The 24,847-nt window shown below is 43.7% G+C and overlaps 1 protein-coding gene across 1 annotated transcript in view; it reads left to right on the top strand.

The window, feature by feature from the left end:
* LOC309552800 (UPF0575 protein C19orf67 homolog) overlaps window positions 1-24,847 on the top strand; it is a gene marked incomplete at its 5' end in the record, with an annotated part of 34,797 nt that overhangs the window by 1,594 nt on the left and 8,356 nt on the right. Inside the window, 2 exons of the mRNA XM_082253714.1 lie at window positions 12,861-13,005; window positions 24,005-24,105. Coding sequence (XP_082109840.1) covers window positions 12,861-13,005; window positions 24,005-24,105 — 246 coding nt within the window. The remainder of the gene's footprint in view (window positions 1-12,860; window positions 13,006-24,004; window positions 24,106-24,847) is intronic.

The following is a 24,847-nucleotide window of genomic DNA, read 5'->3' on the forward strand; positions in this document are numbered from 1 at the left end:
GTCCTTCTCCCTGGGATGATCATAGAGCCCCTGTGATCCTTCTATATAGGATCACATGTCTCTGTGATCATTTCTCAAGCCCACCCCCCCCCCTCTTACAGTTAGAAACACTCCCCTAGGCTTACATTTAACCCCTTGATCACCCACAAGGTTAACCCCTTCCCTGCCAGTGTCATTATTACAGTAACAGTGCATATTTTTAGCACTGATTACTGTAGTAATGTCACTGGTACCCCCAAAAGTGTCAAAAAGGTCAGTCAGGGGTCCCGTCTGTCCGCCGCAACGTCGCAGTCCCGCTAAAAAACGCAGATTGCCGCCATTACTAGTAAAAAAAACAAAAAAACAATAAAAATGACATAAATTTTTCCCGTAGTTAGTAGACGCGATAATGTTTGCACAAACCAATCAAAATACACTTATTGTGATTTTTTTTTTACCAAAAATATGTAGCAGAAAACCAATTGGCCTAAAATGTTAAAAAATTTAGATTTTTTTTTTGGGAATGTCATATAGCAGAATGTGAAAAGTATTGTTTTTTTTTTTCCAAAATTGTCACTCTTTTTTTGTTTATAGCGCAAAAAAGAAAAATCGCACAGGTGATCAAATACCACCAAAAGAAAGCCTTATTTGTGGGAAAAAAGGACGTACATTTCGTTTGGGTACAGCGTCGCACGACCACGCAATTGTCCGTTAAAGTAACGCAGTGCAAAATCGCAAAATAGGGCCTGGTTAGGAAGGGGGTAAAATCTTCCGGGGCTGAAGTGGTTAAAGTTGTAATTTTTTCCCACAATTCTTTGCAAAATTATTTTTTTTTTCACAAAATGGTCATATTACCAAGTTATTTCTCACACACTTTATAGGCATACTTGCAACTACACCCCAAAATACATTCTGCTACTCCTCCTGAGTATGGCGATACCACATGTGTGAGACTTTTACACAGCCTGGCCACATACAGAGGTCCAACATTCAAGTAGCACCTCCAGGTGTTCTGGGAACATAAATTACACATATAATTTCCTGACAACCTATTACACTTTTGTGAGGCACTGTAGGGCACTGATAAGCACCTTAGTGGCATTGATGTGGCATGGCTGAGCACTGATGTGGCACGGATGAGCACTGAGGTGGCACGGATGAGCACTGAGGTGGCATGAATGTGGCACAGATGAGCACTGATGGGGCATGGATGTGGCACAGATGAACACTGACAAGGCATGGATATGGCATGCATGAGCACTGATGTGGCATGGATGTGGCATAGATGTTGCATGGATGAGCACTGATGTGGCATGGATGAGGCACAGATGAGCACTATCGCCAGAACAAACTCTCACTTGCTGTGGTATCACCAGAACAAACTCTCACTTCCTGTGGTATCACCAGAACAAACTCTCATTTCCTGTGGTATCACCAAAATAAACGCTCACTTCCTGTGGTATCGCCAGAACAAACTCTCACTTCCTGTGGTATCACCAGAACAAACTATCACTTCCTGTGTTATCACCAGAACAAACTATCACTTCCTGCGGTATCACCAGAACAAACTATCACTTCCTGCGGTATCACCAGAACAAACTATCACTTCCTGCGGTATCACCAGAACAAACTATCACTTCCTGTGGTATCACCAGAACAAACTCTCACTTCCTGTGGTATCACCAGAACAAACTATCACTTCCTGTGTTATCACCAGAACAAACTATCACTTCCTGTGGTATCACCAGAACAAACTCTCACTTCCTGTGGTATCACCAGAACAAACTATCACTTCCTGTGTTATCACCAGAACAAACTATCACTTCCTGCGGTATCACCAGAACAAACTATCACTTCCTGCGGTATCACCAGAACAAACTATCACTTCCTGCGGTATCACCAGAACAAACTATCACTTCCTGTGGTATCACCAGAACAAACTATCACTTCCTGTGGTATCACCAGAACAAATGCTCATTTCCTGTGGTATCACCAGAAGAAGTGAAGGGAAATCTCCCCCATGAGACACAGATGACTAAAAAAACAGATTTAATTTTTTCTTAATGCAGCTAGCTTAGGTACTGCCATTTTTTCTGTGAATTAACTTCTTGTAATCCCTTACACAGCAAGACATGAACCTAAAGTGCACTTTTAGCAGCATTTTTACTTACCTCTGCATCCTAAATAAAGGTCATTGTGTAAGACCCCCTACACATCACACACCAGTGGGTGCCTATTACAGGGAGCATGCACCTGCTGGTGTGACTGGCCCCTAAAATGTGGGCCTGTTTTGGGACAAAAGTGACAGTTTTAGTATTGTGCGATCGTGCGGCCAAATAGCAACTGTCCACCTATTTTCTCTGTCGTGCTACTACTGTAGGATATAATTCAACCTCAGAACCATCAAAGAACAGAAAAGAAATACAAATCAAATCAATATTCGGTGTGACTGACCACCCTTTGCCTTCAAAACAGCATCAATTCTTCTATGTACTTGCATGCAGTTTTGAAATAACTCAGCAGGTAGGTTGTTAGAGAACTAACTACAGATCTTCTGTGGATGTCGGCTGCCTCAAATCCATCTGTCTCTTCTTGTAATCCCAGACAGACTCCATTATGTTGAGATCTGGGCAATGTGGGGGGCAAACCATCACTTCCAAGACTCTTTGGGAATTATTTACTACAACTGAAGAGTGTAAAATCTGGTGCAACTCTGCAAAGAAACCAATAAGCTTTGCCAAAGCTTAATTAATCAAGCTGAAGTTAGAAGCTGATTGGCCACCATGCACAGCTGCACTAGATTTTGAGTGCTCCAGATTTAGTAAATCAACCCCTTTGTTGGGGGTTGTCCTGCTGTAGAATAAATTTGGGTCCACTCACACTCCTCCCTGATGGTATGGCATGATGGATAAGTATCTGCTTGTATCTCAGCATTGAGGACACCCTTTGCAGAAATGCAGCCCAAAACTTGCAAGGAGCCTCCACCATGCTTCACTTTCACCTGCAGACACTCATTATTGTACCACTCTACAGCCCTTTGGCGGACAAACTGCCTCCTACAGACAAATATTTCAAATTTGGACTCATTAGTCCAGAGCCCCTGCTGCCAATTTTCTGCACCCCAGTTCCTGTTTGCATGCATAGTTGAGTTGCCTAGCCTTGTTTCCACGGTGAAGGTACGGCTGTTTGGCCGCAATTCTTCCTTGAAGACCACTTCTGGCAAAACATTTCCGAGGAGTAGTTGGGTGTACCTGGGTCCCACTGGTTTCCACTAGTTTGGTGCTGATGGCACTGCTGGACATCTTCCAAAGTCGAAGGAAGGTAAGCATGATATGTCTTTCATCTGTTGCATTAGGTTTCTTTGGTCAACCACTGGTTCAAGTATTTGGCCAAGGAAACAGGCCAAGTAGCCTATATGCTGTGGAGATCTAAGAGTGAAAGTGTTTGAGTAGTTTAGGAAAAGACACTGGGCAGGGCTAACACCACTCAGTCCACAAAAAGGATGTGTGTTGTCAGATCTCAAAAGGATTTAGAAGTTGAGTGAATTATTGGAAGATCAACAGGCATTTTTCTGTACTTGCATGGGAAATGTGTGTGTATTGCAGAGATATACTGCTTATGTTTTTTTATTTCTCACCTCACATATACTTTAAATTTGCATTAGTATATTCATTTAATATCAGCTACACGTGGCCACCACTAGAGGACGCAGAAGGTAGGACGTGGAAAAATAAGCAGTCTTTCTATTTTTTCTTTCCGCCTCTAGTGGTGTCCCAGAAAAGCAACTTTAAACACACTACTTACACATGGGAGGCCTCTTTGCTGAAAACTTATATATATATATATATATTTTTTATATCATATACTGTATATATACAGTGAACAGTATATTGTAAAAGGTAACTGATGCTAAAAAACGTCAACCACCCGCCCGGCGCTAAAATATATATATAAATCAGTGTAAGGTATAAAGAAATAAATATATCTACTCAAATCATGAATAAATAGTAAATAAAATCATGTAGATAAAATCATGTAAAACATGTCACTCTGTGCATCCTTTTAATGTACTAGCTGCCACTGTAAACGTAAAACTTGCAAAATCAAATGTATAATAATAGCCCAATCTGTGCGTCTCAGTTCGTTATATCATACATTCAGCGGCGCTTCAGCACACACAATGTATGTGTGCAAGTATATTAGTCAGTTGAAATATCGCCTCTGTTGAAGTCTACCAGACGAAACCGGTCAGGATGCACGTACGCTGCTGCTGAGGAGACGAAGGGAGGATACCGCTGTTGTTCTGGATCTCGCCTGTTAGCCGCAGGAGCGCTGTAATCCACAGCAGGGACTAGCTCGCGGTCGGCGAGCGGCGGTACCTTTCAAAGCCTCTGTGTTTATGATATGCGTGCAAAGGGTGATTGAAATGTAAGCATATACGCTGAAGGGGAGGGAAGTTTTATTTAATTAATAAAGTCGAAACAGTATTACACTACTCTCTTGCTTCATGTCGTTTGCTTACAAATTGCACTGAGGAGATATACAGCCTGATAGTGACCCCTGGTGGACGGATAGGATCTGGACGTGCCTAAGAGACGACAGACCGACTAGAAGCAAGGGCTCATGCAGCTTATGCATAAAGGCGATATTTCAAGGGCAATTCGGTGAGTGGCCACTTCATAGGGGTGCACAGTCGGTGTGGTGAAGGATTAGTGATACTGTGTGTACAATCACTGGTGCTGAACATCAGAGGAGAAATCTTTTTGCTGGCTGTGACTGCACATCCTGTGGAGTTGGGACTAGTTTGCAATTGCAGGCTCTGAAGCACTGCAGGAACTGACTAATATACTTGCACACATACATTGTGTGTGCTGAAGCGCTGCTGAATGTATGATATAACGAACTGAGACGCACAGATTGGGCTATTATTATACATTTGAGTAAACAGTATATATTGTAGTATTGGAGAACCCGGTTTCATCAGCCAGTCACATTGGTAAAAGCAAAGCAGTCTTTTATTACTCAAAAAGAAAACAAAACAGCTTGATTGCAGCACAAAACAAAACAGTCAACACTCCTGGTACAAAAAATGCAAATGTTTGGCTCACCACCCGCAAAGCTTGTCTCTTAACAAGGTTACATTCCCACCTGCTTTAATGGTCCAAAAGAAGTGGTTTCCAGCCACTAATGGCACTTTTCCACTGAATGGAACCGAACGTTTCGGCTCGCTTTTGTGCTTTTCCACTGCTGGTACCGCATGGTATGGTGTAGGAACGGTTCGGTACGGTACGGTACGGCGGCGCTTTTCCACTGCATGGAACCGAACGGTACGGCTCTCAAAAACAGTACCACCTCGATTGTGGTTCCAAGAGGTACCATACCCGGTACCATATCCCACAATCCTTTGCATGCAGTCACTACTAGCCACTGATTGGTCAGAGAATCCCACCCACTTAACTTTAGTACTACTTTAGTGGAAAAGCAAACCATACCGTACCGTACTGAACCGTTCCAACACCGTACCATGCGGTACCAGCAGTGGAAAAGCAAACCGGGCCAAGCAGGGCCGAGTAGAGCCGAGCCGGTACTTGCAGTGGAAAAGTGCCATAAGTAGTCCACCACTCTAACTCCTTACTGTGCCCTGCTACACACTCCACTTCACAGACACCTGATTCTAGTTCCTCTTTAGACCTCTCCAGCAGATGGTTTAACCCCTTCAGGATCAAAGTTCCTGAAATTGGGGTTTGGATGCTCTTTCCCACCCAAAGTCTCTCAGAGTCTCTGAATTCCTGGTCCTAAATGAATACTTTACAATCCTGAGAGCTCTGTAAGTCAGTCCTCTCTTCTCCAGACTACCTAGAAACCCCTCACCCTAAAACACCTGAATACTATAAAACTGCCTTTAATTTGTCCTCCTTAACCCAAATAATTTGGAAACATATTTCCCACCCATAACCCATCCCTGACATTCTGTACAGTATCCCTAGCTACACTGAACTGCATAGGAAACCTATTCAGACCTTTTCAGATTTCTTCTGCTCCTTAACTGTCCAGTCAGCAGGCTGGGGAGTTGACAAAACTCTATGAAAATGTTCATATTAGGGAAACTCTTAGGAAAAGCGACTTTAACATATTTTCATGTATTCTAAGCTACAAGCAACAAACCCCAAAAAGACAAGAGCTTTGAATTTAAAAAAGCCGATGGCTTCTCCAATACATTTTTACATTACAATTGTAGCATCCCCCTAACCCCCAGAAGCCAGGTGGAGTACCCCTGGAGACTGAGAGGGCCAGCATTTCATCCCAGGACTGATTCTATGGTTAAAATTTGGGACTGAATGAACACTGAGTGCTAGTCACTTTCTGTTTTTTTTAGAAGTTTTATTTCTCATCACAAGGAGGGAGGGTTAAGGTCCCAGAATCCAAAAACCTTTAAGTCAACCCTTCAACACTGTAGATAACTTCCTAAGCTGGTCAACAGACTCCTCTCTCTCTCTCTCTCTAAGGTTAGGCCCCACACAAGCTAACAGTATACATCAGTCAAACGATTTCAGGGACTTAGGTAATAGATTGAGGAAAAGGACCTCCAAGGTGGTTTTCTCTGAAATACTGCCTGTACCTCGAGCCACACAGGAGAAGCAGAAGGAGATTAGGGAACTTAACAAGTGGCTGAGGAATTGGTGTAGGAAGGAGGGGTTTGGGTTCCTGGAGAACTGGGCTGACTTCTCAGTCGGCTACCGGCTCTTTAGTAAGGATGGGCTGCACCTTAATGGGGACGGTACAGCTCTTTTGGGGAGAAAGATGGCCACCAAGTTGGAGGGGCTTTTAAACTAGGAGACGGGGGGGAGGGCTCAGAAGTAGAATCAGTCAGGAGGGAGCAGAGGACTGAAGCCAGTTGTAGGGTCAGCAGCGACAGTAGGCCCACAACGCCAATCGGTAGGTCTGTGCGGGAAAACCTCAGACCAAACAGGAATAAACATAACCACCAATTGCTTCCGTAAAACTAAGAGGGGTATATGCTAATGCCAGGAGCCTAGCTAATAAAATGGATGAGTTGGAAATATTAGTACATGAGGAGGACATAGACCTTGTGGGAATAACAGAGACTTGGTTCGACCCCTCACATGACTGGCTGGCCAATATCCAAGGGTATTCGGTGTACCGGAAGGACAGGGTAGGAAAAAGAGGGGGAGGGGTATGTCTCTATGTCAAGAACAATATAAAGGTGATAGAAAGGAGTGACATTACGGAAGGGATGAGTATGGAGTTAGAATCTGTGTGGGTTGAACTCCATAGGGAAGGAGAAAAGGGGAAAGTAATTGTGGGGGTTTGCTATAGGCCACCTAACCAAGGGGAGGAGGTAGAGCTGGAATCCTTAGCACTAATGAGTAAAGTGGCAAAATTGGGATCAGTCATCATATTGGGGGACTTCAATTATCCTGACATTGACTGGGATGAGGGGACTGCACACTCACAGAAGGCCCGCCGATTCACAGAAACCTTACTGGATAATTACATGTCACAGTTGGTGGATTCTCCGACTAGAGAAAATGCAGTCCTGGATCTATTGATCACTAATGACCCAGACATAATCTCAGAGGTAGTAGTTCAGGACAACCTGGGCTCTAGCGATCACAGGATGATCACATTTAGTATAAATAACAATATAACAAGGCAAGTGGGGAACATAAGAACCCTAAACTTCAGAAGGGCAAACTTTCCAAAATTGTACTCATTGATGGAAAGGGTAAACTGGGACCAAACCCTGGGTTCCCTGACCACAGAGGAAAAATGGGAATGCTTTAGGAACATATTAAGCAAAGGCATCTTGCAGTGCATTCCTATGGGAAATAAATTTAGAAGAGACAAAGCCAAACCTGGCTGGCTAAACCGTAGCGTTAAAAAACTTATTAGGGGAAAAAAATTGGCCTTCAAGAAATATAAATCAGAGGGTACTGTATTGGCTTTCGAGCAATACAAGGAGGCAAATAAGAAAAGTAAACACGAAATCAAAATGGCTAAAATCAACTTTGAGAGACAAATAGCGGAGGATAGTAAAAAAAACCCAAAGAAATTCTTTAAATATATCAACAGCAAAAAAACTAGGGCAGAGCATATTGCACACATAATTAGCGATGATGGGGGGATGGTTACAGAGGACACTGAAAAAGCAACCGTGCTGAATGCTTTTTTCTCGTCAGTCTTTACACAGGAAAAGGAGGGGTACACTGACCATGACTGTATGGTTAGTAGTAATACACAGGATTTGCCACTATGGCTAACAGAGGGTGAAATCAGGGAAAGGCTGGATAAACTTAACACAAACAAATCACCAGGCCCGGATGGCGTACATCCGAGAGTACTCAAGGAACTCAGTAAGGTTATATCCAGACCACTGTTCCTGATCTTTGCTGACAGTATTAGAACAGGAGATGTACCAGGGGATTGGAAGAAAGCTAACGTGATTCCGATATTCAAAAAGGGCCAGAGGCATATCCCGGGAAATTATAGGCCTGTCAGTTTGACATCAATAGTATGTAAACTTCTGGAGGGGATGATAAGGGACTATATCGTAGAGTTTGCTAAAGACAACAACATCATCAGCAGTAATCAGCACGGGTTTACAAATGGGCGTTCTTGTCAAACCAATCTCTTAGCATTCTACGAGGAGGTAAGCTGTGAGCTAGATAGGGGGAGACCAGTGGATGTGGTGTACTTGGATTTCGCTAAGGCGTTTGATACAGTTCCCCACAAGCGCTTAATTTATAAAATAAGGTCTGCAGGTATCGACAGCAGAGTTTGCTCTTGGATACGGAATTGGCTTAAAGGGCGTGTCCAAAGGGTGGTAATAAACAGCGCATACTCAGACTGGTCTGAGGTTGTAAGCGGGGTGCCCCAGGGCTCAGTCCTGGGACCAACCTTGTTCAATTTATTCATAAACAGCATTGAGGACGGGATCAGTAGTGCGTTATCAGTTTTTGCAGATGACACAAAATTGGCCAGGGCAATAACTGCACAGCATGAAGCAGATATCCTACAGAATGACCTGGACAAAATTACAGAGTGGGCAACGACATGGCAAATGAGGTTTAACGTGGAGAAGTGTAAGGTTTTGCACTTGGGGACTAAAAACATAAAAACACAATACACGTTAGGAGGGGAACCCTTGGGGGAATCAAAAATGGAGAAGGATCTGGGAGTCTTGGTTGATGATAGATTAGGCAACAGCATGCAATGTCAAGCGGCAGCTGCCAAAGCCAGCAGAATATTAGCATGCATAAAGAAAGGGATGTATTCCAGAGATAAGACTATAATCCTTCCACTTTATAAAACTCTGGTCCGACCGCATCTGGAGTATTCTGTCCAGTTCTGGTCGCCAGTCCTCAGGAGGGATGTGTTGGAGCTGGAGAGAGTCCAGAGAAGGGCAACTAAACTAATTAGGGGATTGGAGGACCTTGACTATGAAGAGCGTCTACAATCGCTCGATTTATTCTCCCTGGAGAAGAGACATCTGAGGGGGGACATGATAGCAATTTATAAATATCTTAATGGGGATCCCAGCTTAGAAAAAAAGCTGTTCATTCGAAGGGATTGCATGAGGACTCGAGGGCATACAATGCGATTAGAGGAGAAGCGTTTTAACCTCAGGCAACGTGGGGGGTTCTTTACTGTTAGGGCTACAAGATTGTGGAATTCTCTACCACAAGAGGTGGTTTCTGCGGGTAGTATGGTGGCTTTCAAAAGACTCTTAGACTTACATCTCAAGGATCAGAACATTCAGGGGTATGTGAGATGAGTACAGCCACGCACACCTACACAGGTTGAACTGGATGGACTATTGTCTTTATTCAACCTCACCTACTATGTAACTATGTAGCACCACCCCAGACTACAGCTTGAGGAAATAGAGAGATCACAAGGCCTGCCCCAAATATTTATATCCTTCCCCAACATGAACCAGTGGTAATAAATCACCTACTGGTTGGCTGGAGGAAATATAAATATTCATAACTCAGTTTCACGGTGGAATCTCTTACTATTACTAGGGGCAGGGCCGCTTATAGGGAGGGACCACCAGCCCTCTTGTAGGGGGCCCGAGCACACAGGGGGGCCCACACAGAGAGGGGGATTAGTGATGGACAACAAATACAGAAATCTTCCTCCAGCACCTGAATCTGATCTGTCCCTCTCCCTGCTATCAGCTTTTATCTGTTGAGAAAGAGACAGTTGTCCCTCACTAATCCCCCTCCCTTGTGTGGGCCCCCCACCCAGCACTTATCTCTGCTCAGGAGTTTATTTGTAAATTGTAACTTTGTTTCTCTCCCTCTGTCTCTCTGATCACTGAGCTCCAACTGCCCAGCCTGTATATTTTTCTCATCTCATCTTCTTTTTTATTTAACATGTTTTTTTTTTTTTTAGATTTAGCAGGATTTATGCGAGTTATGTTATATTTGTGTCTGATAATAGTGATTTTGCTGTAATTTTAGCTAAATATATCTTTAATATTTTCTTGGGGGGGCCCTGCCAGGTAGTCTGTACGGGGCCCCGCGATTTCTAACAGCAGCCCTGACTAGGGGTACCATGACATCTATTGGCAGCAGAGAGAAACCACAGCTACATTGAGTTTAGGGTAAGACCAAGTGAAGAACCAATTTATAAATCAGCCTGGGCTGACCGCAACCCATCAAAACTAAATTTAGGTTGTAGTTCCTGTGTAAGACAGGATGTTACACCATCAAAAGACAGAAAACATAAATTAGATTGTTTCAAATTTAATGGGACAATACTTATAAAAGAATCAGAAAAGCCTGCACAGCAGGTTACAAAGCGAAAGGGCATTTTTAAAAATATGTAACTGAAGGAACTGCTTCATTATTTCAGAGTTACAACGAATACAGTGAGAGCTGTAAAAAGGAAATCAGGTTGGCAATAATTCAAAATGAATGGCAAGTTGCTAAAAAGAGGAAGTTGCATCTTGAAAAAAAATATTTAAATATATTACTAGTGAGGTGTGATCACGTAAATCTTCTAAAATTAGATCAGCTGTGATCACTGGGGACAAAGAGAAAGCCAACCTAAACACTTTCTTTTGCTTTGTGTATGAAAATGAACATGGCAGTTTGCATTTACAATTTCAAAGGCACCACAAATAACAATTACTATGGAATAGTAAATAATATTTTAACAAGCCAGGCTGTCTCCTATGTACATGGATGGATAACTGTATTCAGAAATATGTCCAGATGATAATGATAAATGGCCTATTCTATAAATGGACTAAGGTTGTGAATAGTGTGCGCCAGGTGTCTGTCTTGGGACCAATGCTATATAAGTTGTTAACTAATGATATTGATATATAGGTAGGAATTAAGAGTTTAATGTCATTGTTTGCTGATGATAACAAATCGTGCACAGTACTAACTTGGCATAAGATTTATCAACCTTGCAGGAAGAGCTTGATAAAATCGAGTGATGGGCCACTACATGGAAAATGAGGTTTAATACCAAACAATAAAAAGTTATGCACTTGGAGGGTCAAAATAATGCATGTAAAATACCCATTGAAAGGAGCTCCTCAGGATGATTCAGCAAAATGTAAGAATTTTGGGGTCCTATGTGGGGAGGTACAGCGCGTGGCAAAGGCAGTCTAGTTGAAGAGAAAATAACTTGTATTAATGCAGAGTCCAATAATACAAAACAACCCGACGGGAGGGCACCCGACCGGGAACACTCACAGCATATATCAGCGGTGTGTAGAGGAGAGTGGTCTCAAATGTGCCAACAGCATCTGTCTGGAGGGACGGAATGCAGCCTGGCTGGTCTGTGCCCAAATGGATAGGTTTGCAGGAAAGATGGCATGTCCCTATGCTGCTAATCACTGTCCCTGCAAGACGGGTGACCTGTCCCTACACTACCAGCACACGAAATGCGCATCAAGATCGGGTGCCAGGGAGGGTCTTAAATAAACTCTGCCTGTCCCAAGATGGCCACCAGAGTCACATAGGAAGGCAGCATCCAACTGGATAGCTCCCCCAGTGACACAGGAAACCATAAAGGAACCATGTTCCTCCTGACTTCCTCTCCTCTCTACTGCCAGTACGGATCAGCATCACCAGCAATAGAGAAAGCAGACTACACCAGCCTCCATGGTAAATTCTCTTATACGTACATAAAAAAAGGGTATCTATTTTGGCGAATATTCAATAATTTTGCTCCTTGATAAAACACTAGTTTGACCTCATCTTAAGTATGCAGTTCAGTTGTGGTCACCAATTCACAGAAAGGATGTCCCTGAACTAGATTCCAGGGAAAGGCAACAAAATTAATAGGGGGCTAGTTTGTCTACCTAAATCTTTTTTACCTTACTGTTATTATAGGTTGACCAATAAACAAAATGTTAAAAAAAATAATAATTAAAAAAAATTTAATTTTTAACACTGTATTGTGATTTTACAGTTGCAGCCTGCCAGTGTCACCTATTACAGTGCCTCTCTTGTTTTTATATATTATAATATTAGTATGAAATAACATTGTAGAATGGTGATTCAATGTATCCAATGAGTACCTTTGGCGATTAGGAAGTTATTTATTTTTCCCTTACAGCAAATTGGACCCCTCTCTTGCTTAAACTTAATACACATGTATCTGTCATCAACATGCAGGTGGCAGGGATATGTGAATCACAAAAACGGCTGAATGGAACCCCAAAATTTTTCTGGGTAACATAGTTTACTGAGATAGAATATGTTTGCTGTGCTCTTATCTGTTTGGCTGGAGTTCAGTTTTCATTCAAGGGGAACGCAAAACCAAAATTGGAGTCTGATTACATTAATTACAAGTGTTCTTATCCCTTTTATTGTGGCATTATTATTTCTCTACAGCAACAACCTAATACCTGAAAACCACTACTCTACAGACCTCCCCATTTTAATGAAAGAATGTGAGCCTTTCCTGGTCTTTCTGGAATCTGTTGTGAGAAGCACATATAGCAAAGGAAACCTAGAGCTTGAAACCTTCAAGAGGCAGGTAAGATAAGGATTTATGCAAATAACATGGGAGCAAAAAGGAAACAATTGTGTAAACCAATCAGATTACCTGCTTTATTTAAAGGGAACCTGTCAGGTGATTGGGCCAGCGCTGCTGCATGAAGATGGGTAGACAGCCCTGTGTCAACTCCAACTTCAAAGCTATGTTAACAGTCTTGCTGGGATGGAAAATAATAATAGAAGGGCTGACATACTAGAACTTTACATACAGAGTTAGCAAGAACCAGTCCTGTTGATGATGGACCTTACTGGCACCATACTGATCCATCCGTGGGATCCAGGGGTGAGTGATTGTGGTAGGGGTTATAAATTACAGGAAACAGCTACCCAAATGTTATAAGAAAAAAAGGGGGGAGAGACCTCTACCCGTACCACATCCATAATACTAGAACTGTCACGTACCTTGTAGCAGAGCCTGACGTGCAGAGGGAGACCTCTCGTACAGCCCTGGCTCAGGCACCACTGGAGTTGCAACAGTGGATGCAAGAGCGCAGTGAGGTAAGAGTGCCTGCGCTGGTCTTCTGTTGGCAGTTGAGAAGAGTAGCTGATAAGTCACTGAACACGGCTGGATTGCTGAGCAGCAGGAAGAAGCAGGTAAAGAGGTGCGGATGCACAGCGGATGCACAGCGGATGCAGGACAGCGTCTCCAGGCACTGGAAGGAGCTGGATGGGCAAAGACTGGAGCAGGGTCAGACAAGCCGGTTTCAGACACAGGTAATCAGATACAGTTCAAGCAGCAGGCAGAGAGTAGTCAGTGTACAGGCAGGGGTTGGCAGCAGGATATCAGGCAGGAAGCAGGTATAGCAGAGTCAAAGCAAGCCGGGATCAGGACTGGAGATAGCAACGAAGTCAGACAAGCCAGGTCAATACAGGAATCAATACAAGCACAGGAACAGACTCAAAGTAAAGCTGCAGATCAGACAGCAATGACACAGTGCTTCTGAGGTATTTAAATAGGGCAGCCTGTTACCAATCATTGCAATTAGTCTGCACTAAGTTAACCCTTAGGTGGCAGACCCATGACATTGCCCCCTCCCGACGGGCAGCCTCCGGATGCCTAGCTGGTTTTCTTTTTCTGGATGGGCACGGAAAAAGGCACGAACTAGCTCTCTGGCATGGACATTACATTCTGGTTCCCAAGAGTTCTCCTCAGGACCATAACCTCTCCATTTAATTAGATACTGCAATTGGTTCCTCCTCCTTCTGCAGTCTAACACTGCTTCCACCTCATATTCCTCTTCTCCATCAACCAACACTGGTTCAGGTGGGCCCGCCCCCCTATTAGGAAAAGGATCTGGTGTTGCAGGTTTCAGAAGTGACACATGAAATACAGGGTGAATTTTAAACGAGTCAGGTAAGGATAGTTCATACGATACCTCGTTCAATTTCCTCTTCACCGGGAATGGACCAATAAACTTGGGTGCAAGTTTCTTCGAAGGACACGCCAGTCTGAGGTTTGCTGTAGATAGCCATGCTTGATCGCCCAACTGAAGACTTAGTTCCCCTCTTCTTTTCTTGTCAAATGCTCTCTTGTTGTCTGCCTGGGCTTTTGTTACTGCTTCTTGTAGTACTTGGTTATTGCGTTTGAGGAAGTCCACTGTGCTCTGGACAGCTGGAACTGTAGATTCTGGAATAAAATCGGGCAAAAAAGATAAGTGAAAACCATAATTGGCATAGAATGGTGATTGTCCTGTAGCTGAGTGACTGGCATTATTATAAGCAAATTCTGCTAATGGTAATAAAGACACCCAGTCCTCTTGAACGAAGGAAGTGAAACATCGAATGTACTGTTCGAGTGTCTGGTTAGTCCTTTCTGTTTGCCCATTAGTTTGAGGGTGATAAGCTGAGGAAAGGGATAATTCAATCTTCAGTACCCCACATAAGGCCCTCCAGAAACGTGATGTGAACTGCACACCTCAGACACGATGTTTGCAGGGATTCCATGCAACCTAACAATCTCTTTAATAAATACTTGGGCTGTTTCCAAGGCAGATGGTGTATTTTTTAAGGGCAGAAAATGGACCATCTTAGATAACCGATCGACCACTACAAAGATTGCTGTGCAACCTTCAGAAGGTGGAAGTTCTACTACAAAATCCATAGAGATCATTTTCCAAGGCCTGTCAGGGACAGGCAAAGGCTTGAGTAAACCCCAAGCCCTGCTTCTTGCAGTCTTGTTTCGGATACAGACAGCACATGAGCTCACGTATCTCTTGCAGAACCCTTCCAGATCTGGCCACCAGAAGGTACGTCGTACCAAATCGAGAGTCTTATGGATGCCGAAATGGCCTGCCAATGGGTGATCGTGAAGTAGCTTTAAAACATTCACCCGTAAATTTTCTGGCACAAAAATCCGGTCTTCCTGCCACAACAACCCTTCCTTAGACGACAAAGTGTTTCTGGCAGGGCCAGAGATGCCCACGGAGGCCAGTTTTATCTGTGAGAGTAGGTCAGACTGTATCATCAGGAAGTTACCTTCGGGTAAGATGGAATCTGGGGTTACTGATTCCTTGGGGTCATCATACATGCGGGATAAAGCATCTGGCTTAATATTTTTTGATCCTGGTCGGTAGGTTATATGGAAAGAAAAAATATAAAAATATTTCCGCGCTAATAATAATGAATAAAAGGAAATGATAAATATCAGCAGCCAACACAAAATCAACCAACAGTGATTCAAATTGCAATATAACATAAAAGTGTAGCGCTACAAAAAAAATGATAACCATAAAACTAATAGTAAATAAGTGTCCAAATGAATGAGTTCCTAATAATCACGATAGTGTATGAAAAAATGTCCAACTGAATTAATCTTCAATAAAAGTGAAGAAGACATAAATCCACAAGTGCAATGGTCCAAAAGAAAAGGGAGGAATTCTTCCCAGGGCACCAGGAGTGTATGAAGGAAAGGGGACACCTCTGTGATGGGATATGATAAGCAGCTTACCAAATTTCCATGGCTGCTCAGATTAGTGAGCTAGCCTCTCCCAGCTGTTAAATCCAAACCACTGAAGGTTGAAAGGTACTTTTTTAGCTCCAAGGAATCGCCACTTGAGATGTAGTAGGATCGGTATGGGATTGGCACTCATCAATAAATATCGTCAATCATACATGAATATGTGAAGAGAGGAGAGAGGCAACACACATAGCGTAATCCCATTTAAAACTTGTAGTCTTGTTTATTTAAAAGTTATACTCACAGTGTATCTTAACAAACAGGCATATCAATAGCGTTATCAGGGATGAGGATGCGGCGTCCCGCAAAACAGTCCCAGATGGTAGGTGATGGAGGCCGGCTAGTTTCAAGGGGCGTGTGGACGTTGCGTCTGGAGTCGCCAACGTTTCGTCTCAATAGACTTCGTCTGGGCGTGAGACGAAGTCGCCCAGACGAAGTCTATTGAGACGAAACGTTGGCGACTCCAGACGCAACGTCCACACGCCCCTTGAAACTAGCCGGCCTCCATCACCTACCATCTGGGACTGTTTTGCGGGACGCCGCATCCTCATCCCTGATAACGCTATTGATATGCCTGTTTGTTAAGATACACTGTGAGTATAACTTTTAAATAAACAAGACTACAAGTTTTAAATGGGATTACGCTATGTGTGTTGCCTCTCTCCTCTCTTCACATATTCATGTATGATTGACGATATTTATTGATGAGTGCCAATCCCATACCGATCCTACTACATCTCAAGTGGCGATTCCTTGGAGCTAAAAAAGTACCTTTCAACCTTCAGTGGTTTGGATTTAACAGCTGGGAGAGGCTAGCTCACTAATCTGAGCAGCCATGGAAATTTGGTAAGCTGCTTATCATATCCCATCACAGAGGTGTCCCCTTTCCTTCATACACTCCTGGTGCCCTGGGAAGAATTCCTCCCTTTTCTTTTGGACCATTGCACTTGTGGATTTATGTCTTCTTCACTTTTATTGAAGATTAATTCAGTTGGACATTTTTTCATACACTATCGTGATTATTAGGAACTCATTCATTTGGACACTTATTTACTATTAGTTTTATGGTTATCATTTTTTTTGTAGCGCTACACTTTTATGTTATATGGAAAGAAAACCTAGAAAAGAACAATGCCCATCGAGCTTGACGAGGCTTTAGATGCTTGGCAGACCTCAAGTACTCCAAATTTTTGTGATCCGTGTATATTAATATGGGATGTGCTGCGCCTTCCAACAGGTACCTCCATTCCTCCAAAGCTGTTTTGATGGCTAGTAGTTCTCGATCCCCTACATCATAGTTCTTTTCTGCTGGGGAGAGTTTGCGTGAAAAGAAGGCTACAGGATGCTTTAAATCTTTAAGACCCTGACGTTGTGAAACAACTGCCCCTACTGCTGTTTCAGAGGCATCCACTTCAAGTATGTAGGGAAGCAATGGATCAGGGTGGCTGAGAATAGGGGCTGAAGTGAATAATTTCTTTAAAGTTTCGAAGGCGTCTTGAGCCTCTGGGCTCCAGCAGAACCGCAGGTTCTGTTTGGTCAGTTGCGTGATTGGGGTAATGATAGCAGAGAAGCCTTTAATGAATCTCCGGTAAAAGTTTGCAAACCCCACAAAACGTTGTATCCCCTTCTTATCTGTAGGTGCAGGCCAGTCCAATATAGCAGAAACCTTTTGGGGGTCCATCTTAATTCCTGCTGCGGAAATCACCAACCCCAAGAACTGGATGCTCTGCTGCTCAAATTCACATTTCTCGGGTTTAGCATACAGTCCATGTTGGCGGAGCCGGCCCAAAACGTGGTTGACATGTCTTCGGTGCAGGTCAAGGGACGTAGAAAAAAATCAAGATGTCATCTAAGTACACGACTACAAAGATATCCAGAAAGTCTCTGAACACATCATTTATAAGATGCTGGAAGGTGGCAGGGGCATTGCACAAGCCGAAGGGCATGACCAGATATTCAAAGTGGCCGAATCTGGTACGAAAGGCGGTCTTCCACTCATCTCCTTCGCGGATACGGACCAAGTTATAGGCCCCTCGCAAGTCCAACTTGGTAAAAATGGTCGCGGACCTTAATCTCTGGAATAATTCAGGCATGAGGGGAAGGGGATAGCGGTTTTTAACCGTGATTTTATTTAATTCCCGGTAATCCACACATGGTCGCAGAGACTGATCTTTCTTAGTAACAAAGAAAATTCCCGCCCCTGCAGGAGAAGTAGATGGGCGGATGAATCCCTTCTTTAGATTTTCATCAACATATTCCTTTAAGGCCTCTTGCTCGCGTTCAGAGAGTGGAAATATTCGCCCAAAGGGGATCTCTGCCCCGGGAAATAGTTCAATCGGGCAGTCATATGGTCGATGTGGAGGGAGAGTGTCAGCCCCCTTTTTGCTGAAAACATCAACAAACCCATGATAGGCCTCAGGCACCAACTGGTGTATTTCGGAATCAGGATCCGTGCATAACAGAGTCAATGAGGCGTCAGGGAATTCAGAAAAGCAGTGTTTTTGACAGTAGCGTGATTGGAAACTGACCTCTCCGGAACTCCAATCAATCTGAGGGTTATGGGCTTGAAGCCAAGGTAGGCCCAAGATGATGGGAAATAATGGAGAAGAGATGGCATCCAGGCTCAATAACTCCTTATGTTTAGTAGGAGTAATCACGGGTAACGGAGGTGTTTCCTGAGTAACTTGTCCTGATCTAATACATGAGCCATCTGCCAGGTAGACAGAAAGTCCTTGAGTCTTAGGTCGCAGAGGAATTTGCTGCTGAGTGGCAAAATTTAAGTCAATGAAACAACTGCATGCTCCAGAGTCAATAATAGCGTTAACTGAGATAGTTCCTTTTGGAAGCTGGAACGAGAGTGGGAGAGCTAGGTGAGTTGCATTAGCAGATAAAGTTGACAGGTTAGCAGGGAAGACAGATGGACACTTACGCATCTTAATAGGACAGGTCCTCACATAGTGGCCGGCTTCTCCGCAGTAAAGACATAGGTTGCCTAGTCGGCGGCGTTGTTGCCCTTCAGGAGACAATGCAGTACGCATTAACCCGAGTTGCATGGGTTCAGGGACATCTGATGCAGGGTTAATAGAACTTGAACTGGCTGGAGCTGAAGTTGTAAACATAGGATGAGCAGGAACTGGAGCTCTAGGCATCATCCATGTAGGACGAAACTGCGGGGAAGATCTTTCTGACCGACGCTCACGGAGCCGACGGTCAATCTGGATAGCCAGGGTGATAAGGCCCTCCAAGGTATTAGGTACTCCAACCCGGGCTAACTCATCTTTAAGACCTTCCAACAATCCAAGGCGGAACTGGTGTCGCAGAGCTGCGTCATTCCATTGTGTATCCGCGCTCCAGCGTCTGAAGTCCGTGACATAGTCCTCAGCCGCTCTGCGGCCTTGCTGGAGCGCATGGAGAGCAGCCTCCGCGGTGACAGTTCGTTGGGGGTCATCGTACAGCTGGGCCATTGCGTCAAAGAAAGAGGACATAGCATGAATCTGAGCACTATTTTCCTCGAGCAGACAGTGGGCCCAGGTTTGGGGTTCCCCTTGAAGTAAGGAGATAATGAATCCTACTTTAGTAGATTCCAGAGAGAAAGTCCGGGGTTGCAGGGCAAAGAATAACTGGCATGCGTTGCGAAATGCCCTGAATTTGCTTTGATCCCCCGAGAACCTTTCAGGTGTAGGAACCCTGGGTTCAGGTGGTAGCATCATCACAGTGGGTGCTGTAGTAGTCAGCGTTGGTGCAGCAGCAGGAGAGGGAGCTGTGATAGGTCCTGCAGAGGTGGCTAAAGACTGCACACGTTCATCCAGCTGGACGTAGCCTTCCTGCAGGGACTTGACGGCTTGGTTGAGGGCTGTGAGATGTTGACAGATCTCATCCATTGCAGAGGTCCCTCTTGCAGGCTCAGACATGGCTGTCTGATACTGTCACGTACCTTGTAGCAGAGCCTGACGTGCAGAGGGAGACCTCTCGTACAGCCCTGGCTCAGGCACCACTGGAGTTGCAACAGTGGATGCAAGAGCGCAGTGAGGTAAGAGTGCCTGCGCTGGTCTTCTGTTGGCAGTTGAGAAGAGTAGCTGATAAGTCACTGAACGCGGCTGGATTGCTGAGCAGCAGGAAGAAGCAGGTAAAGAGGTGCGGATGCACAGCGGATGCAGGACAGCGTCTCCAGGCACTGGAAGGAGCTGGATGGGCAAAGACTGGAGCAGGGTCAGACAAGCCGGTTTCAGACACAGGTAATCAGATACAGTTCAAGCAGCAGGCAGAGAGTAGTCAGTGTACAGGCAGGGGTTGGCAGCAGGATATCAGGCAGAAAGCAGGTATAGCAGAGTCAAAGCAAGCCGGGATCAGGACTGGAGATAGCAACGAAGTCAGACAAGCCAGGTCAATACAGGAATCAATACAAGCACAGGAACAGACTCAAAGTAAAGCTGCAGATCAGACAGCAATGACACAGTGCTTTTGAGGTGTTTAAATAGGGCAGCCTGTTACCAATCATTGCAATTAGTCTGCACTAAGTTAACCCTTAGGTGGCAGACCCATGACAAGAACATTATAGAAATGGCAACCAGTTCTGCTGATGATGGACTTTATTGGCACCTACTGATTCCTCCGTAGGATTGGGGGGGGGGGTTGACTGTGGTAGGATCCATGAATTATAAATTACAGGTATTTGCTACCCAAACATTACAAGAAAAATAGGGGGGAGAGACCTCTACCCGTACCACATCCGTATTACTAGAACATTACAGAATTGGCAAAAACCAGTTCTGCTGATGATGGACTTTATGGGCACCTACTTATCCCTCCATAGGATCTGACTGTGGTAGGAGCCATAAATTACAGGTATTTGCTACCCAAACTTCACAAGAAAAAAGCAAGATGAGACCTTTACTTGTTTTACATCCGTACTAGAACACAGAGCTAGCAAGAACCAGTCCTGCTGATGATGGACTTTACTAGTCTGACATACTACTTTTACTGGTGAAATCACTGTTCCAGGTTCCCTCTGGTGTCTGTCATAAAATTAAAAGCCCAAACATTTAGTTGCATCTTTTCCCTTTATAAGGGTATAAATTAGGGGATCATCCCCCTTAAGGCCACTATAAATGGTTGCCTGTGGGCTGAATGAGAGAAAATCAGTTGATTCCCCCCCCTTTCCACACTCACAACATGGATGGAGGAATCTCTCATACTAGTTAAAGAATTGAGGCCATAGTGACTCCTGTGACTGCCTAAATACCTGAATAGTGACTACATCTCATATGATACAGGCACTGTGTATTTAGGGCTATCCTGGGGCAACATTATCCATACAGTTTCCACCCCATTTTCCATGCAGACCACAATGCCGCACACACGGGCAAAGACTTCTTGAGCTTATTCCATGGTCATAGCCAACAACTTCAGGTTAGGCCTCACCTCTGAAGGGAGAACCCACACACAGCTCTCATTCTCTACATCTTTGGGTTCTCTCCTGCAATAGCCTGTGCAACTAAATCCTTTTCATCCTTTAATTACTAGGGGAGACTTCTCTCTCCACCTACAGGGCAGGGTTTACAGTGGAAGGGAAGTGACATTGTTCAATAATTTTTGCACCTGACTCAGTTGATTTTTAAATCTGCTTCTGACAAGGTGCATACGGCTTGCATTTGAGCTGATTCAGCAGGAACCAGCCAAAATCCAAGCCGCCTATGGGGAACTTTAGCAGAAAAATTACCAATTGCCTGCTGCTGTGCTAAAGGCAGAAAGCCCACTTAGATATTCTGTATTTGTGTTTACTACAATCCACTTCAACCATACTACAGCTCTGCAAAGGTTTTATAACTAATATGTTCAGTTCTGAAGCCTGTGCATTGTAACACCCTCCACCATGTTGTTCTGCATTGACAGTTGGGTTAAAAGTAGTTCCCAGGCAGGTTGGAATGTGTTCTTCAGACTATCAGCAAAAGGACTTGGTGTGGGTAGATGCACTATTAAAATGCCTGCATTAAAGTGTATCTAAACTGTATTGTGCTCCCACCGAGCCTTCCTATGCATCGTTTATTTTTACTGTTTTTCTGGAAATGTTTCCTCCTGACTGTTCTCATGGTGGCCATTGGCTACACACTTGTTGTATACTGTATTCATTTGATTTTCTTCAATAAAGAGCAACCTTGTTTGTAAAAAAAAGTGTATCTAAACCCTACAGCAAAAAAATTGAATATTGCATTTTACCAGTAAGGATGAGCTGAATGTGTCTGGTTTGGGTGAACCTTACCAAAGGTCTGGTGCTGAATCCAAACTCTTTTGTCTCAGCTAATAGGCATGGAAATTGTAAAAACTGTAAAAACTGCATAGGGGCTGGGCACTGCCCTGGGGAACATTTACCAAAGAAAAAAAAATCCTCAATAGGTTAGGCAGGGAGCAGCAATTTTTATTATTGCTTAAAGGGCAACGTTAATAATGCAAAACTCCTTTTAAATCTGGCATGGATTTTAAGGGAAAACTCCCTGTAAAAAGCGTGGACCCCCCTTCCAAAAAAATAATAAAATGTATACCGGGCTTTTATTCTAGCATACAGCCTGGGAGACCAAGAAAGGAAGGGAGAAACAAGCATGTGGCCCCCCTCCTGAACTTTACCAGGCCAAATGCCCTCAATATGTTGGGGGTAGCTTGCCAGTGTTGATGGGGAGAAGGCCCTTGCTGTTCATGGAGGTCTCCAGGTAGCAGGCTTAATGGAATCTGGAAGCACCTTTTAAAAAATGAGTGGGGTCCCCAGATACCAGCTCCACCCTCTAAGTCTAGGTGATAAAGTAATGGTGCCCCTATTTATTCACAAAAAAAAAAAAAATAGTAAAAGAAGACACTCATTTTTTGACAAGTCCTTTATTAAAAAAATAAAATCACACAAAAAAGTCCCATAATATAAATCTATTGTCAATTAAGTAGTCCAGTGATGCAGTTCCTTGTGAATCATGATAAAGGATGCCAGCTAATTCTCTGAAAGAATAAACCGATGGGCATATCCAATCACATTGTACACTTGTTGTAAATGACAGGTCTGGTCCCTGCCAATAAACAAAGGGGTGGGGTACACCCAGTGATGTCATTAACCAGATATGGTTATGGCTATACTTGGTCAATGACATTGTCAAAAACCTTTTGCCTTATTTTTTAAATCTCACAATGAAATTTTATTCTCCTTTATTTACCTCAGCTGCTGGCACTGACATCAGTGGAACTTCGAACTTCAGCATTTCTTTTTTTTTTTTTTACAACCCACCTGAAGGCAGCGTTGCGGTGTGGACAAGACACCTAGAAAATAATAGTTCGTCCAGTGCTGAAAAACACTGGTCATCACACTTGTTGTTGGCCATAACAGATTTAATTAGAGCAGGCATGTCCAACCTGCGGCCCGGGGGCCACATGCGGCCCGGAACCCCAGGCAATGCGGCCCAGTGCCCCCTGACAATTTTTTTTTTTTTGCTAGGGAGGAAGGAAGTTGGGTTGGGGGCATGGCCACAGTGGCTTCCAACTAACGGTAGGCAGAGGCTGCCTCGGAGGGGGGGGGGGGTGAGCATGTGCAGTGTTTCTGACTCCTACCACCATGACCACTTCAAATCACTGAAGTGGTCATGGTGGTTAGAGTGTTCCTTTAATATCTCTCAGAAGAAGTAAACCTCTTTATACTGATTCCATTTCATTTGATCATCCTCTAGTTGTGCTAAATTAGTACGGGGGGTGTAGCGGGGCGGGAATGGTGCGGCGGCATTTTATTACTTATATACCTTAACTATAGTATATATTTTGCGGCCCGAGAAAATTTCTCTACACTTAATGTGGCCCAGAGAAGCCAAAAGGTTGGACACCCATGAATTAGACTAACTCTTTAAAACTGATAAAAATTCAGAACATTAAGTTTAGTATACTTTCCCCAGATGTGTTTTGGTAGCGGTGCAGATGCTTCTTGGAGATGCTGAAACTTGTGGTCGCACAGTATGTAGAAACATTGAGTTAAAAGTTTCTAAATGTCTTTCTTTAGCTCCTGGATATGTCTGAGCTTCTGATGAAACATCTGGAACATCTGTCTCTTCTGTACAGCTCATTTGGCCTCATCTCTCTGGATGATACAGACCCGGAAGGGTGAGTGAATTGCTAAATATTTGAAGAGGCTCAATTTACACCAATTTTGGAATAAAGACATAGCACAGAAATCCACTAGAGAGAGGAAATTAATTTCAGAATTTATAGTGAAGTCAGGAGGAGTTCAACAATGAAAAGCTGTCTCTGTTTTTTAAAGCCAAACTTTGGGCTTAGCTCTCCTCCCTTTCCTACTAATCCCCTCAGTATGTATGTTATGCTTTTACTTATCTTTATCCATAATCTTCCGGTTGGTCACATGACTCACTGGGTCCTTTTCCTTCCTCAGTTTTCTCAGTCTTGATGATGTGATGTGATGACATCAATGCCACTCTCTGCCCCATTGTTGTCACAGATCAACAGCAAAGTTAATCTGCAACTCTGTAGTTCTATCACTTTGTAATATTTATTACTTTACACTGCAGCCTGCTTTGATCCACAGGGTTGGGAGGTGTAGATTTCACCTATGGCATCCACAATCAACCTTACTATTTAGCTTTGCTCAAGCCAAAACAAATTGCCTTTACATTGGGTTTATTTAATTCCTAGCTAACAAGTCTGTGTTAGCTCCTATGCTTCTACATTCGTACTTCTTTGGTCATTGACTTCGTATTTGTATTGACTACGCTCATTCACTACTTGCTATGACCTTTGGCCTGCTCCTCTTTCTGTATCTGCCTGTCAACTTTGTATCATGCTCTGTTACTAACCTCAGGTCAGCTGCTTGTGGGCCTTAACCCGGTAT

This window comes from Pelophylax lessonae (assembly GCF_965119305.1).
Source record: "Pelophylax lessonae genome assembly, chromosome: 4".
Classification (NCBI taxonomy): domain Eukaryota; kingdom Metazoa; phylum Chordata; class Amphibia; order Anura; family Ranidae; genus Pelophylax; species Pelophylax lessonae.